Source organism: Cervus canadensis, chromosome 4 (genome assembly GCF_019320065.1).
Source record: "Cervus canadensis isolate Bull #8, Minnesota chromosome 4, ASM1932006v1, whole genome shotgun sequence".
NCBI classification, from domain to species: domain Eukaryota; kingdom Metazoa; phylum Chordata; class Mammalia; order Artiodactyla; family Cervidae; genus Cervus; species Cervus canadensis.
In genome coordinates, this window is record NC_057389.1 from 84,826,638 (window position 1) to 84,840,222 (window position 13,585).

At 50.6% G+C, this 13,585-nt stretch overlaps 1 protein-coding gene across 1 annotated transcript; it reads left to right on the top strand.

The window, feature by feature from the left end:
• LOC122439278 (interleukin-3-like) lies at window positions 1-2,192 on the top strand. Its single transcript, XM_043464361.1, has 5 exons — window positions 1-168; window positions 267-302; window positions 1,308-1,400; window positions 1,528-1,563; window positions 1,683-2,192. Exons 1-5 carry the CDS (start codon window positions 13-15, stop codon window positions 1,794-1,796), a joined length of 435 nt encoding a protein of 144 aa, XP_043320296.1. The 5' UTR covers window positions 1-12; the 3' UTR covers window positions 1,797-2,192.
• Window positions 2,193-13,585: the final 11,393 nt, after the last annotated feature.

Sequence of the window (13,585 nt, forward strand, 5' to 3'; positions counted from 1 at the left end):
GCCAGCCCAAACATGAGCAGTCTCTCCATCTTGCATCTGCTCCTGCTCCTGCTTGCACTCCATGCCCCTCAGGCAAAGGGGTTGCCTGTCACGACATCGAGGCCTCGATATTCTGCCTTGATGAAGGAAATTATGAATGACTTAGAGAAAATAACTACGACTCCAACAGTGAGTAGCTGGGATAAGGTTGGCAAGGGGCAGGAAAGGGCTGGCAGGTGCCTTGGGCAAATAGGACTCAGGAGCTTGCTCTCTCTCTGCCTCAACAGGACTCCTTGAGCTCAGATGAGAAGAATTTCCTGACGGTAAGAGTTCAACCCCACACATGGGTGCCCTTGGGTGGGTTCCCATCTACTTCCTGCCTGGTGACCTCAGGCATGTGACACCACCTTGGTTAGCCTCTGTGTTTTCATCTGTAAGTAGGGTTAACAGCACCTATCTCAGTGGTGGCGTTGTGAAAATCAAATGCACCCTGTGCGTCAAGTTCCCAGACCAGTGTCTGGTGCTAAACGGGTGCTCGGGACATTCCCCCAGTTATGGCTGTTAATAATGAAAATGATTTTTTTTTATTACAAAATGAAAAGGCAGCTCTAGATGAACAATCCTGGAGGCCTTAAGCTCAGTTTTCAGTGGGGCAGTTTCTGGGCTGGCAGACTAAAATTTCCCACAGGATCATGCTTGCCACCTTTCTTTTCCTTAAATAATTGAGTCATGTTTTCCAATGCCAACCAGCACTCGTCATCATCACTTTTAGCTATTTTTCCTAACGTGGTTATTTCACCTTTGCTTTCATGGCAATTCTTGGGTCAAACAAGAGGTAGAATCTATCCTGAGTTTATTGGCCATTTGCATTTCCCCTCTCTTAGGCACTAACAGTTCACACGCTGCACCCCTTTCCTGGCTGGGGTCTCTGTGATTGTCTTCCTGATTTCAAGGAGCCGTTAATTCAGTCATGGTCTTTTAGCTGCAAATATTTCCCTTAGGCAGACTTTTGCCTTTTTAGAGTCTGTTTGGGGAAGTATCTTTTCCCCCCAAGTGCAAAAAGATCCACCCAAGCCGTTCATGCAGCTCACAAGAGCCACCGGCTTGGTTCATAGGTGATGTAAAGCTTGTCTGGGGTGTGCATCCACCTCTTGGCTGGTGACCTTTGGAGCAGTTCAGGGACCTACCTGGGGCAAGAAGGGGACTAGGAAGGAGCTGTCCGGGGATGTCCCCAAAAGCAGGATTGGAAAACTGTGAGGGTGATTTCAGCCCACCCATGAGGACACTCTCCAACTTTTCCCCCTTACATGTGTTCTTTGTCCCCTTAGAAAGAGAGCCTTCTGCAGAAAAACCTGAAAGTATTCATGACATTTGCCACAGATACTTTTGGAAATGATTCAAAAATCATGAAAAATCTTAAGGTATGTGAAGCTGTCAAGGGCTGGGGGATCCCTACCTTGACCCTGCCCTTTCTCTGGTAGGAGGGTAGCAGGTTTTGCTTATCATCGAGGAGAGTCTCTGATTATTTGCTTTGGTCTCTCCCCACAGGAATTCCAGCCAGTGCTGCCCACAGCCACATCCACGGTAAGCTGCCCCCAAAATGCCCCTGAGGTGATGCCCTGAGCCACATCCTGACCCCAGCCTGTCATCCACCTTCCAACCTGGCTCCATCTGATGATGCCTCCTTCTTTGTTTCTACACAGGAAAATCCAATTTTTATTGAGAAAAACAAGTTGGGGGATTTTCGAATGAAACTGGAAGAATATTTGGCTATCATTAGAAACTATCTGAAGTCCAAGAACCTGTGGTTTCCCTAACATCTGAAGTGTGAAGCCCAGTTCCCTCTCTGAAGCCTCAGAGCATCAGTGACAACAGACTGTCCTAAATTTCTTCGATGTTTCTCACATGGTCCAGGCCTGGAAGAATTTTCTCCTGTGGAGTCAGATGAATCATTAACTATTTAATTCCTGAAATGTGTGGCCCCCATTTGTCCTTTTGTGATTATGTTCTCATTTTTAATCTATTGAGACTTATTTATTTATGTATGTATTTATTTATTACCTTGTGCAAATGTGAAGGGTATTTATTTTAGCAGAGGAGCCATGTTCTGCTCCTTCTGGACAAGACTTAAGATGCGGAATTGGGAATATGTTCATTTGTACCTCAGGTTTGAAACTGAGGTACACATCTGTGAAAATAAACTACACTCTCTGAACAAATGCTTTGTTGCTAGTGTCTCAGTTTGACTCAGGTCTTAGTAACTCTCTCGCCTGATGATTTAACATGCCTCCTTGCACCAAATGGGCCCTTGTACCCACACCCTGGCAATCTGTAGTCCATTGGGGAGCCAGATTGAATTTTAGAAAAGGCAAATGCGATCAGGTTGGTTTATACTTAATTTTCCAGTCCTGGAGGGTCTTCTGGACCTTGTCCAGATTTGCTGTTGTTGTTTAGTCACTAAGTCGTGTCCAGCTCTTTTGTGATCCCATGGACCATAGCCCACCAGGCTCCTCTGTCCATGGGATTTCCCAGGAAAAAATATTAGAGTGGATTGCCATTTCCTTCTCCAGGGACTCTTCCTAACCCAAGGATCAAACCTGCATCTCCTGCATTGACAGACAGATTCTTGACCACTGAGTCACCAGGAAAGACCCATACAGAGACGTAGGCCTGATTCCATCTAGCGCTTCTATTTTCCTATTCTCACAGCTACCTATCTTCTCAATGCTCCAGGTAACAGAAGTGCTGTGGCTTCCTCGGTGAACCACACACCTTTTTTTACAGCTCTAAACTTTTACCCACACTGTTACTGCAGCCTCGCATGCCCTGATCCTGATTCAACATGCCCAAGTTCATTATAAAAAGCTGTTTACTTGAAGTAACAAGTAACACTCTGAGTATTTAAAGAGTCATTTTCCAGCATATTTTCTAATGCCTAGTGAAGCATTGCTGCTGCTGCTGCTGCTGCTAAGTCGCTTCAGTCGTGCCCGACTCTGTGCGACCCCATAGACGGCAGCCCACCAGGCTTCCCCGTCCCTGGGACTCTCTAGGCAAGAACACTGGAGTGGGTTGCCATTTCCTTCTCCAGTGCGTTAGGATGCTTCAAAAGGATGAGTGAAGGTAGTAAAAGAGAAGATGCAATCTAGCTTTTGAATTACTAATACAGCAGACTGAAATCTTTCTTATTAAAGAAGACCGGGAATAACATAATAAAAACAAGTCATTGAGCCAATACCATACTATCCTGATGACTGTAGCTTTGTAGTATAGTTTGAAATCAGGTAAGTTGATTCTTCCAGCTCCATTTTTATTTCTCAAGACTGCTTTGGCTATTTAAGATAGCTAGGACATGGAATGGAGAAACCAATGGCACCCACTCCAGTACTCTTGCCTGGAAAATCCTGTGGATGGAGGAGCCTGGTAGGCTGCAGTCCACGGGTCGCTAAGAGTCGGACACGACTAAGTGACTTCTTTCACTTTTCACTTCAACTGATTGGAGAAGGAAATGGCAACCCACTCCAGTGTTCTTGCCTGGAGAATCCCAGAGACGGGGGAGCCTGGTGGGCTGACGTCTATGGGGTCACACAGAGTCGGACTCGACTGAAGTGACTTAGCAGCAGCAGCAGGACATGGAAGCAACCTAGACATCCATCAACAGATGAATGGATAAAGCAGCTATGGTACATAGATGCAATGGAATATTACTCAGCCATAAAAAGGAATGCATTTCAGTCAGTTCTAATAAAGTGGATGAACCTACAGCCCATTATGCAGAGTGCAGCAAGTCAGAAAAAGAAAAACAAATATTGTATACTAACGCATATATAGGGAATCTAGAAGGATGGCACTAATAAACCTGTTCACAGAGCAGCAATGGAGATGCAGAGATAGAAAACAGACTCATGACAAGGGTGGGGGAGAAGAGGGAGAGGGTGAAGTGAATGAAGAGAGCAGCATGGAAGCATATGCACTAACATATGTAAACAGACAGCCAATGGGAATTTGCTGCATGACTCAGTGAACTCAAACTGGGCTCTGTAATAACCTAGATGGGTAGGAATGGGGGGGTGGGAGGGACATTCAAGAGTGAGGGGGGACAGATGTACACCTATAATTTATTCATGTTGATGTCTGACAGAAATAAAACCAATATTGTAAAGCAACCATCAATTAAAAAGAAATAAATATATTTTTTTAAAAAGTCAGAAACAGTCTCCTGTATCTTATGAAGGATGTGTAAATGTGTGCAATAATTCTTTTAAAAAAACTTACTATAAAGTGCCTGTGTTTAGGGGATTTGGAATCTTATTGAAAAAGAAAAAATGAATACATGGGAGAACAAAAGACTAGCTCAAATGTTGCATACCTCTGGGTTATTCACACTACTCGAGGACAGAGCCCTGAAAGAGATGGGTGGACAGGGACCCACTGGGAGGACTGCCACCGTAGCCCTGGGGTGGAACAGACTGATGTGCATGACAAAGGCTGGGACATCACTGAATGTGGTTTCAGTCTGCCACCTGACCCTTGGGGTCCCACTGACCCTTTAGCTCTGAGTGCCTCCCTCTCGGGCTCCCCTGCATCCTGCCCAGGGTACTTTCTCCAGTCTGAGGGTTCAGGGGAGGCGGGGCAGGGCAAACTTTCTCCTGTCGCTATGCTATGGAGCAATGTCATCCTTTCCGACTCCTCATAAGTCCCATAAAGGCTTTGGGTGCTGAATACCTAGGAGTCTGGCCCTCTACTGGACGCGGGGGATATGGCAGTGACTAGACGGATGGAAAGTGTTCAGGGAGCTTGCTTTAGACTGAATGGCCTTGGAAGGTCTTTCCAAGGAGGTGACATATGAATGACAAGAAACTGCCAGCCACACAGCAACCAGGGAGAAGAGATCTCTGGACAGAAAGTAAAACAGCTGTTGCCTAGAGACTGAAATGAGCTGAGAGCACCACAGAAGGAAGAGTCCACAATTCTCCCTCAGTCTCTCCCTTCCCTCCTCAAGTCCAAGCCCTGTGTTGGTAACCAGTCACTGCAGGAAGTGGTCAGACAACAGAGACTTAGTGCAGAGAGATCAGAGGATGTGGAGTGTGAGGTCAGCACAGACAGGACCTATGGGTCCTGGGTGGAGGTGACGTGCTTGAGAAGTTGTTGTTCAGTCACTAAGTCATGTCCAACTTTTTGCAACACTATGGAATGCAGCATGCCAGGATTCCCTGTCCTTTACTATTTCCCAGAGTTTGCTCAAACTCATGTCCATTGAGCCTGTGAAACTTGAGAAGGGGGTGGGCCTTTTTGGATTCTGGGAGTTTCTTCACTGCCCTTCTTGTAGAACAGTCCAGGCTGCTCCAGGCTGAACGGGGATAAACATGAGCCCAGCACAGTTTCATCCTTGACCCCAAATCGCAGACCCTGCCTAGGTCTAGCACAATTAGGCCCAAGCACAGTCCTGATCTGTGGCCCAGAATCAACAGGTGGTCAGTTCCCAGTTGAGTTGGGGTATTTTTACGTCATGTCCATCTGCCTGCAGGGAGATGGCTGATGACCAAATGGTATGTCCTGGGTCAGTCTCCTGCAGGTCTTAGAGCCTGGCTAGACTGTCCTTAGTGCCAGCTCTATAATTCAAGTTGCCACTAGGGGGCATCAAAGCCCCATCATAAATTGCACAAAGGCCAAGTGAAGGCCAAAGCCTTTCCCAATCCAAGGTGCCTTTTTAGCAGAGAAGTAGATAAAAGGAATTTTATTTCTTATTTTAATTAAAACATATTATGGAAAAGAATCTTAACTATGTGTATATATATATACACACACACACACACTATATATAGTATATAACTACATATATAGTATATAAATAAATCATTTTGCTATACACCTGAAACACTGTAAATTAACTATTCTTCAATTTTCAAAAATAGTATTTTTTTTATTGTAATGGTAATATGAGAGAAAATATATGCTCTTTACTGATAAACTTTGGGGTTTTGTTTGTTTAAATAAACTTGGAAATATAGAAAAATAGAGTAAAAAGAAATTGCCAGGAAGGCAAGTTCCTGAGGCAAGAACTCAGAGAGGCATCACCTACCTCCCTCCATGGTGCGAATCCTCTTGTTCCAGGAACAGGCTCTGCTCCCCCTACCCTGGCATTTCACTTAGTTCAGCAAGCACCCTGAAGACCCTCCACAGCTTACCCAGGCTGGAGCAGAGGGTTGGGAGAGACACTAGATCAGGCCTGGGGGCTTCTTGGCTATGTCCAGTTTGCCCAGGATGGTGTGATGCGGGTTATTACATACAGAGCAATGGACAGCTGGGTGTGGATCTTATCAGAGGTGCTTCTCTCAGGAGGTAATGTGGAGGGAGCTTGAGAAAGGAGCAGGAGTCTATCAGGCAGCCCGAGGTACAGACAGGAATGTCAGACGTATGGTGCCAGGGTGCAAGGGTGTGGCGGTCTGAGAGCATAGGGTGAGCTGGGGGTCACAGGCGGTTAGGTCACTTACAGGACCACAGTGTGGGTGCCCAATGGCCAGGTGGGGACAGGTCCCCCAGAACTCCTTTGGTCACTGCCTTTGTTTTCAGAGTCTGACGACCATGGGCCCTAGGACCCACCTAATCTCTGGGTCTCAGCCTGGTCCCTCCTCAATTCCTCCCTCTCTTTGCTCAGCCCAGCACAGCCACTGTGGAGATAGCAAGACTAGACAACCATGCCTGAGGAGTGGGGATTGTACGGAGATGGAGGGAGAGGATGGGGCCACATCACTGTGTTCAGGGCCAACGGGAAGAGCCAAGGCCGAAGGAGAGATGCTGGAGGAAAGAGGGGGATCTCTGGAGCCATGGTGGGAGGGAGGGAGGGAGAGGCAGAGGTTGTGTGGGCCAGAGTGGTGGGTTGAGTTCTCACCATGGGCTGGGCCTCAATTTTTCTCCTTGAAAACCTCAGGTCAGGCTCATGCCCACGGAGGCACAGGAGCCCTTTAAGTCTGGTCCAGAGACCACCCGGAATCTCTCCCTTGACTGAACCCAGGCCTCTAGAGGTACCTACTGCCTACTGGCTCCAGCTTTAGGGGTGCACAGCACAGCTACAGTGCTTCAGTTCCATCCTCCATTCACAGAACCACCACATGCTTATCACCAAAATCTTCTATGTGACTATTTGTCCCTTCTCCTACCCAGCACATCTCCACTCTCCACATCTGCACACAGTGGGCTTAGATCCATGCTTGCTCCCAACCCCACACCTCATGGAGCTTCTGAGAGAGACCACTGGCTCACAGCCATTTCCCGCCTTGGCTGGTAGTCAAGGCCTCCTCCCTCCCACCAGCTCCTCAGAGATCCCAGACTCAGCTTCCACCTCCAGCCTTGGCTCAAGCTGTGGCTTTCCATAGGCCTTCCTGCTTCCCAGGGTCCACAGGATCCCAGCCTGAGGTCTTCTCGCCACCTCCTCAGACAGGTGCCCTTGAACTGGCTGCCCCTGGGACTTCCTTCAGCCAACAACAGGCGAGTGTCTCCACTCAGCCTGCCCTGGAGAGCACCACATGGGCCGTGCCCTAGATGAAGTAGGGCAGCCAGGGACAGCAGACTGACAATGAAGACGTGTAGCTCAGAAAGGAGCTGTGTTGGGAAAGGAGCATGGCTGGGCCTGTGCCTGTGGCCAGGATGAAGCATGGGGTTATAAGAGCACCTGGGAATAGGGTGCTGTGGCAGACAGCTGCGAGTGAGGGTCCATATCTGGGGGTGATGGTGGTAGGGTGTTCCCTCTCCTTCCACTGTTTATGTCCTGTCCCCTGTGGGGAGAAGGACCAGGGATCCCTTGAGTGTGGTAATAAAATCAATGGACCCCTCAGAGGGGGTCTGAACCTTGAATGAGAGTGGGGAAAACATTTTGGACAAGCTCACCCTATGCCAATGAGCATCCAACAAATGTGACTCTGTTTTCCTCAGGCTGAGGGCTAGACTCAGTGGCTGCTTTTTCCTACAAGGCAAAGCCGTAGGCTCCTGGCAGTCTGGGACCACCTCCTCCCACCCCGGACAGGGGGTAGGACTAGGGAGGACAGTGCCCTACACCCGTGTTGTCAGTTGACTCTCTCCAGGAAAATCCATGTGATTGAGTCATTTCCTAGTCAGCTGACCTTGAATCCCCAGGCTGCCTGGCAGGGTTTGCTCCTGGGGGTTGCGTGCGTGGTGGTGCTGGGGTACTGAGGAAAGGTCTAAACAGGAAAACCCCCTACCACCCCTACCAGAAACCTCCGGAGACTTGCCCAGACTCCAGTGATCACTCCCCTCTCTTTCCAACAGGGTGATAAAGGCTGGAAGCGGGAGGCACCCATTCAGTCAAAACAGAAAACAGCCCCCCGTGCAGCCCAGAACTTCCTTGTTAGGAAGTTGTTACCTGCAAAGCAGACCTTCACCTCCTTGTAGAGATAAGCCAACTGGGGTACAGAGGTGGAAATCACAGTCTGAGGTCATGCAGTGAAAAGTGGCCAAGCTTGAAGGCAGGCCCGTTGGCCTCCAACCCTTATTCAACACAAAGGCAGTTGCTGTGTCCCCACAACCCTACACAGGGGACTTGGCACAACCCTTGCTAGGATGTGGCCTGAGGGAGTGGGAAGTGAAGATGTGTTTCAGGGAGGGTGTGTTTATGAGTCGATAGCCCTAGGGATGGGAGGAGGGATCCCCAAGGAATCCCTGTGGTCATCCTAGAGACACTGTGTGGGCCATTTCCCTCCCCTGTCCCACAGTTCACTGACCCCTTTATCACTACTCCTGCTGGGAGGGGCTAGGGGGCCTCTGGGGAAGGTGCTGGAAGGAGGTAGGGGGTTCTGCCCAGAGGCAGAGGTGCAAAACAGGGAGCTTGTGGCTCAAGGCCAGAGCCTTCTGGGACCTGAAGAACAGAACTGGAAGCAAAAGACACATCTGCCCAAATAGGACCTCGGGTGAGTCTGAGGGAGCCCTAACACTTCAGAAAAGTCCTGAAGGAAGCTCGTTCCAGAACCACCCATCTTGCCCAGAAGAGAAAGCTTGCCATCTGCAACCTTGACTGGCCCATCAGCTAGCTCCAGGAGGACTGGTGAGAGAGCTGGGCTAGGGTCCCCAGGCTCCTGCCCAGTGCCTTTGCCTGAATTCCAGCCCCAAACACAGAGAGAAGTGAGGGGCACCTTAAGGACTTTGGGAAGTTGTAAAGGCTTCTGGTAAAGATTTCTCCTTTTAATTTTTAATGAAGTCTCCAATGTTTCCCCTCCCCCCACCCCCCCCCCCACCCCCACTGCCCCACCAAGGAGGCACGTAAAGGCAGAGGCCCTTTCTAAGTATCTGGTGACACTCCTAGCTGGGGAAGAGCTTAAAGGGACAGAGATTCTCAGGTAGGGGGGGTGCATTTCCAGCCCTGTAGGGGGTCTTCTGGCAGGGTGAGAGGCATAGGTTGGGGGAGGGAAGGCCTGATGCACTACCCTTGGGGTGAAATAGCAAAGAAGCCCCATGGACCAAGGAGTGAACTGAAAAGGACAGCTCATCATCCTTGGGTGCTAAGTTACTTCAGTCTTGTCTGACTCTGTGGGACCCCATGGACTGCAGCCCACCAGGCTCCTCTGTCCACGGGATTCTTCAGGCAAGAACACTGGAGTGGATTGCATTTCCTCCTCCAGGGGATTTTCCCAACTGAGGAATCAAACCTACATCTCTTATGTCTCCTGTGTTGGCAGGCGGGTTTACCACTACCATCTGGGAAGCCCCAGAAAACACATCGTCCCTGACCGGGAATCGAACCTGGTCTGCGGTAGTGAAAGTGCCGAATCCTGGTGACTAGACCACTATCATCCTTGGCCCTGCCTTAAAGTTGGCACACCTGGGTACTGCCCAAGGCTTGGCTCACTCTGTGCAGTGCTCTGGTGCCAGGAACTTCCTCTTCACCAGTGACTTCCACACGTCTTATGCCCTGACTTCTCTCTGACCTTTGGGCCCATGTGGCCACAAGTGAGTCTTCTGAAGTTCCCCTGGCCTCTCAAAATTGCCACAACCAGTCCAGTCTGGACTGACTCCCCAAACCTCTCTGACACTTTGGGTCTCCCCCATCGCAGCAAATGGCTCTACTGTCCACCCAGCAGCCTGAACTAGAACGCTTAGTGTCAGAGGTTCCTCACTCACCTCCTACCCCAACCCACACATCTAGTGAGTCTCCGCAAGGCTTTCTCTTAGCTTGCTTCACTCTCATTTCATGACTGAACCCTCCGGGCTGTTCACTTTCTGGGCATGTCTTGACTGATACCCTCAACACTGTGCCTATGAGTCTGGTCCCTGTCCTCCCTGCCCCTACCCAACATGAGCATCAGAAGTGAGCTCTGAGAGCAGAGGGCTGTGAGGTCAGCCACACACCCACCTCCCTGGAAGGTGGGCTATATGGATGCAGAGTTCACAAACACATGGTTGGGGGTTAACCACCCTCAGATTCCCCTAGACCAATCGAAACTCGCCAGTGCCAGGGGTCTTGGGATACCCAGAGAACAGGACCACAACAGCTCTCCAGGACAGCCTGGCCTTTCAGAGTGACATCTCTTTCAAGAAGGGCGAGCCACTCACAGTGCTGTCCCCACACTGGGTTCTCCTGAGGGTTCCCCCATGAGCCCAGAGCCTGGGTGGTGGTTGGGCTCGCCACCTTGCCACATGTGTCGAGAAAGATGTTCTCTGGGCTGCAGCTGGGCAAGGAGTAGCTATCCCTGCAAATTCCAGTAAGGCTGAGTCCCCTGCCCTGTTTGGACTTTAGAAAACTCCCAAAGCGATGCCTCTTACCTGGGAGGATTCTCCCATGAAGTTTCCTGGGACAAGCAACAATTTCCCATGTGAGGTAGCAATAATTAAATGCATTGTACAGATGAGGGAGCTGAGGCTTGGGGAGGAGGGGCTTTCTTGGGCTACCCAGGGATCAGTGGTGGAGAGTTTAATCCTGAGACACAGAGATGCCTGGATATCAGGCTCTGCTGGGGAAATTCTGCCTTTGGCCCCCAGGGCTTCCTGGGGATGGTGACAGGCCATCCTAGCTTCTCTGCCAACACCTGGAGAAGTCTTTCTTTATAGATGCCCTGAGGGGGATATCCCTCTGCTGGTCTAGCCAGGTGACTAGCATTTCCTGGCTTTCTGATCCCTGAGATAGAAGATATCAGAGGAGCAGGAATGGATATGGGTTCAAATCCCATCTCTGCCATCAGTGATTGTATGAACTGGGTGGGCCACTGCTCTCCTGGTTCTCAGGTTCCCAGGGAGGAAAAGGACCCCCCCCCCCATCAAGGGGTGGCAGGCCCAGGGAGGGCAAGATCAGCTGAGAAGCTCGTGCAAAGGTCCCGTAGGATGCAAGGCACCCTGAGGCCCATTTCCTTCCCTTGTGATAACTTCCTCTGTGAAAAAGATGCCAGAGAAACCACAAGCCCCTAATTTCCCTCAGAGTCTGTGGGAGGGACACTCACAGGAAACCCCTTCCAGAGGGTTTTCTCCTGACCGTGTGGGGAAGGGGCCAAAGAGGAGTCACACTGCCCATCCTGGTCCTCATCCCCACCCTCCCACAGTCCCACTGGGGGCCCTGAGTCAGTGTACCCGCGCGATGCTATCGCTGCCACTTTCCGTGCAGTGCAATCTAGGAATGCCTGCCCCTGTCACAGCCTCAGCTCTGATGTCATCTTTCCAGAAGAAAGATGCGTGGCTGCCCATGAACCTCACTGTCAAACCCCTGGACTTCCGTCCTCTGTGTGCCGACTTCAATGCCCACAGGCCACCCTGCTGGTGTGGACCTCTCCTTGTGGCTCCTGCTCCTCCCTTCCTTCTCTCCCAGGACCACTGGCCAGTCTCTTGTCCAGCTATCATGCCTCTGGCCCCTAAACACTACTGCCCTGGCCATCAGCCCTTCTTCTCAGATAACAGGGCCCTCAGATCCTACAGGTCTGCTTTTTCATCCCCTGGGTCTTCACCTTGGGCACATGGACAGTAGCCCTAACCCTCCTTGCTTACACTCCACAGCACACTGTGTAACCCGTCTCCTCTTCACCATGTTGTTGTTGTTGTTTGGTTACTAATTTGTGTCACCTCTTTGAAACCCCAGGAACTGTCCCCATGTGACTCCCTAGGCAAGAAAGCTAGAGTGTGTTGCCATTTCCTTCTCCAAGGGATCTTCCCAACCCAGGGATCAAACCTGTGCCTCCTGCATTGGTAGGCGGATTCTTTACTTCTGAGCCACCAGGGAAGCCCCTCTTCACCACACCTGTTCCTAAACCTCTCTGTTTGTGCCCAAGACACTCTCCCCCTAAACTATCCTCTTCCTCCCTCCGGCAACCTGACTTGCCACCTGACTCTACTTGCCCTTTCAGCACGCACTGGGAGGCAGCATCTCCCAGGAAAAGTCTCTGGTGCCCTCTGACCACTGAGCTGGAAGAAGTGGTTCCTTGAGATTCCTTAGCTCTGAATTTCCTCCATCCCAACATGGATCATACAACGGGAGGGTCCACTGCTCCCCTACAGAACTGAAAGCCTTCACCGCTAGATGAAAGGACCAGTGGGTCTCAACTTCCTCCTCACTAGCACAGGGCTTGGTGCAGACTGGAAGAGTTTGTTGACTAATTGAGCTGTGACAACTCATTTCAAGGAGGAAAGTGACCTTCCATCTCAGAGGGGCCACACCAGCTCTTTGTCTCCCTGGCCACAAGCTTAGCTATAGCCTGTGGTCCCTGTTTCCCACCACACAGCCTCCAGGGCACTGCCTGACACAGACTTCCACTCTGTGTGGGACCTTCACCCAGTGTCCCTGACCCTCTGTTCCCCCTTGAATGCTCCCTGTTAGGGCCTGAGCAGAGGTTTCATGGAAACAATAGAGGAAGGGCCAGGGTTTGAACATGCCACACTCTTATCCCCAGTTTGGCCACCTAGAAATGTTCCAGCAGGCGCAAACGAGTAAGGTTGGCCTCATGGTGTGCCCCAGATCCTGGCAGGGACCTTGGGGCGGGGGGCGGTGGCGGGGCGGGGGGGGGGGGGTTGGTGTCTGGATGACCAAGGCCTGGTTTCCCTGTACAAGGACAACAACTCTTCTGCTATGCCATGAAACTTGCCAGGGCTGCAGGTTCAGGCCACAGTGCTCAGACAGTGAGTTCTACCTGCTCCCCAGGGCTGTCCACTAGGGCTCAGTAGCATGTCCTCGCTTATGTCTGACACCATCAATCAAGGTTAAACCAGCATCTGGGGCCCTGAGACATCATTACCCAGTGTGGGGAGTTCCTCCCCTATCAGAGAGGCACCTGCAGAGGCATGGGGGCTCACACAGATGCACCTCACATAAAATACCCTCCCCTCCTGACACATCTGTAAGTATAGACAGCAATCACACTGGCACATGAACACTCAAGATACGGAAGTGTGTGGACCCATACCCCTTCAACAATGAAACTTACAGCATGGGGAAGTAAACACCAATTCATGCCGTCCTCTCCAAAGTCCATTGTGAAAATCAAACACTTCTTAGCCCCTCAAGAGCCTGTGACCTTTCCAGAAGCAGTTCCTGTTCCACAGGGAGGCTGCTGAGCTGGAGGTGGGCTGGCACTGGGGCCACATAGGAAGTTAAGCCTGGAAGAACCTTGGTTAAGAAGCC

Bases quoted from the DNA above. Each gene is read 5' to 3' on its own strand.
- LOC122439278 (XM_043464361.1), top strand. From the start codon at position 13: ATGAGCAGTCTCTCCATCTTGCATCTGCTCCTGCTCCTGCTTGCACTC. The intron at 303-1,307 runs GTAAGAGTTCAA...TTGTCCCCTTAG, and splicing joins ATGAGAAGAATTTCCTGACG to AAAGAGAGCCTTCTGCAGAA. The intron at 1,401-1,527 runs GTATGTGAAGCT...CTCTCCCCACAG, and splicing joins AAATCATGAAAAATCTTAAG to GAATTCCAGCCAGTGCTGCC.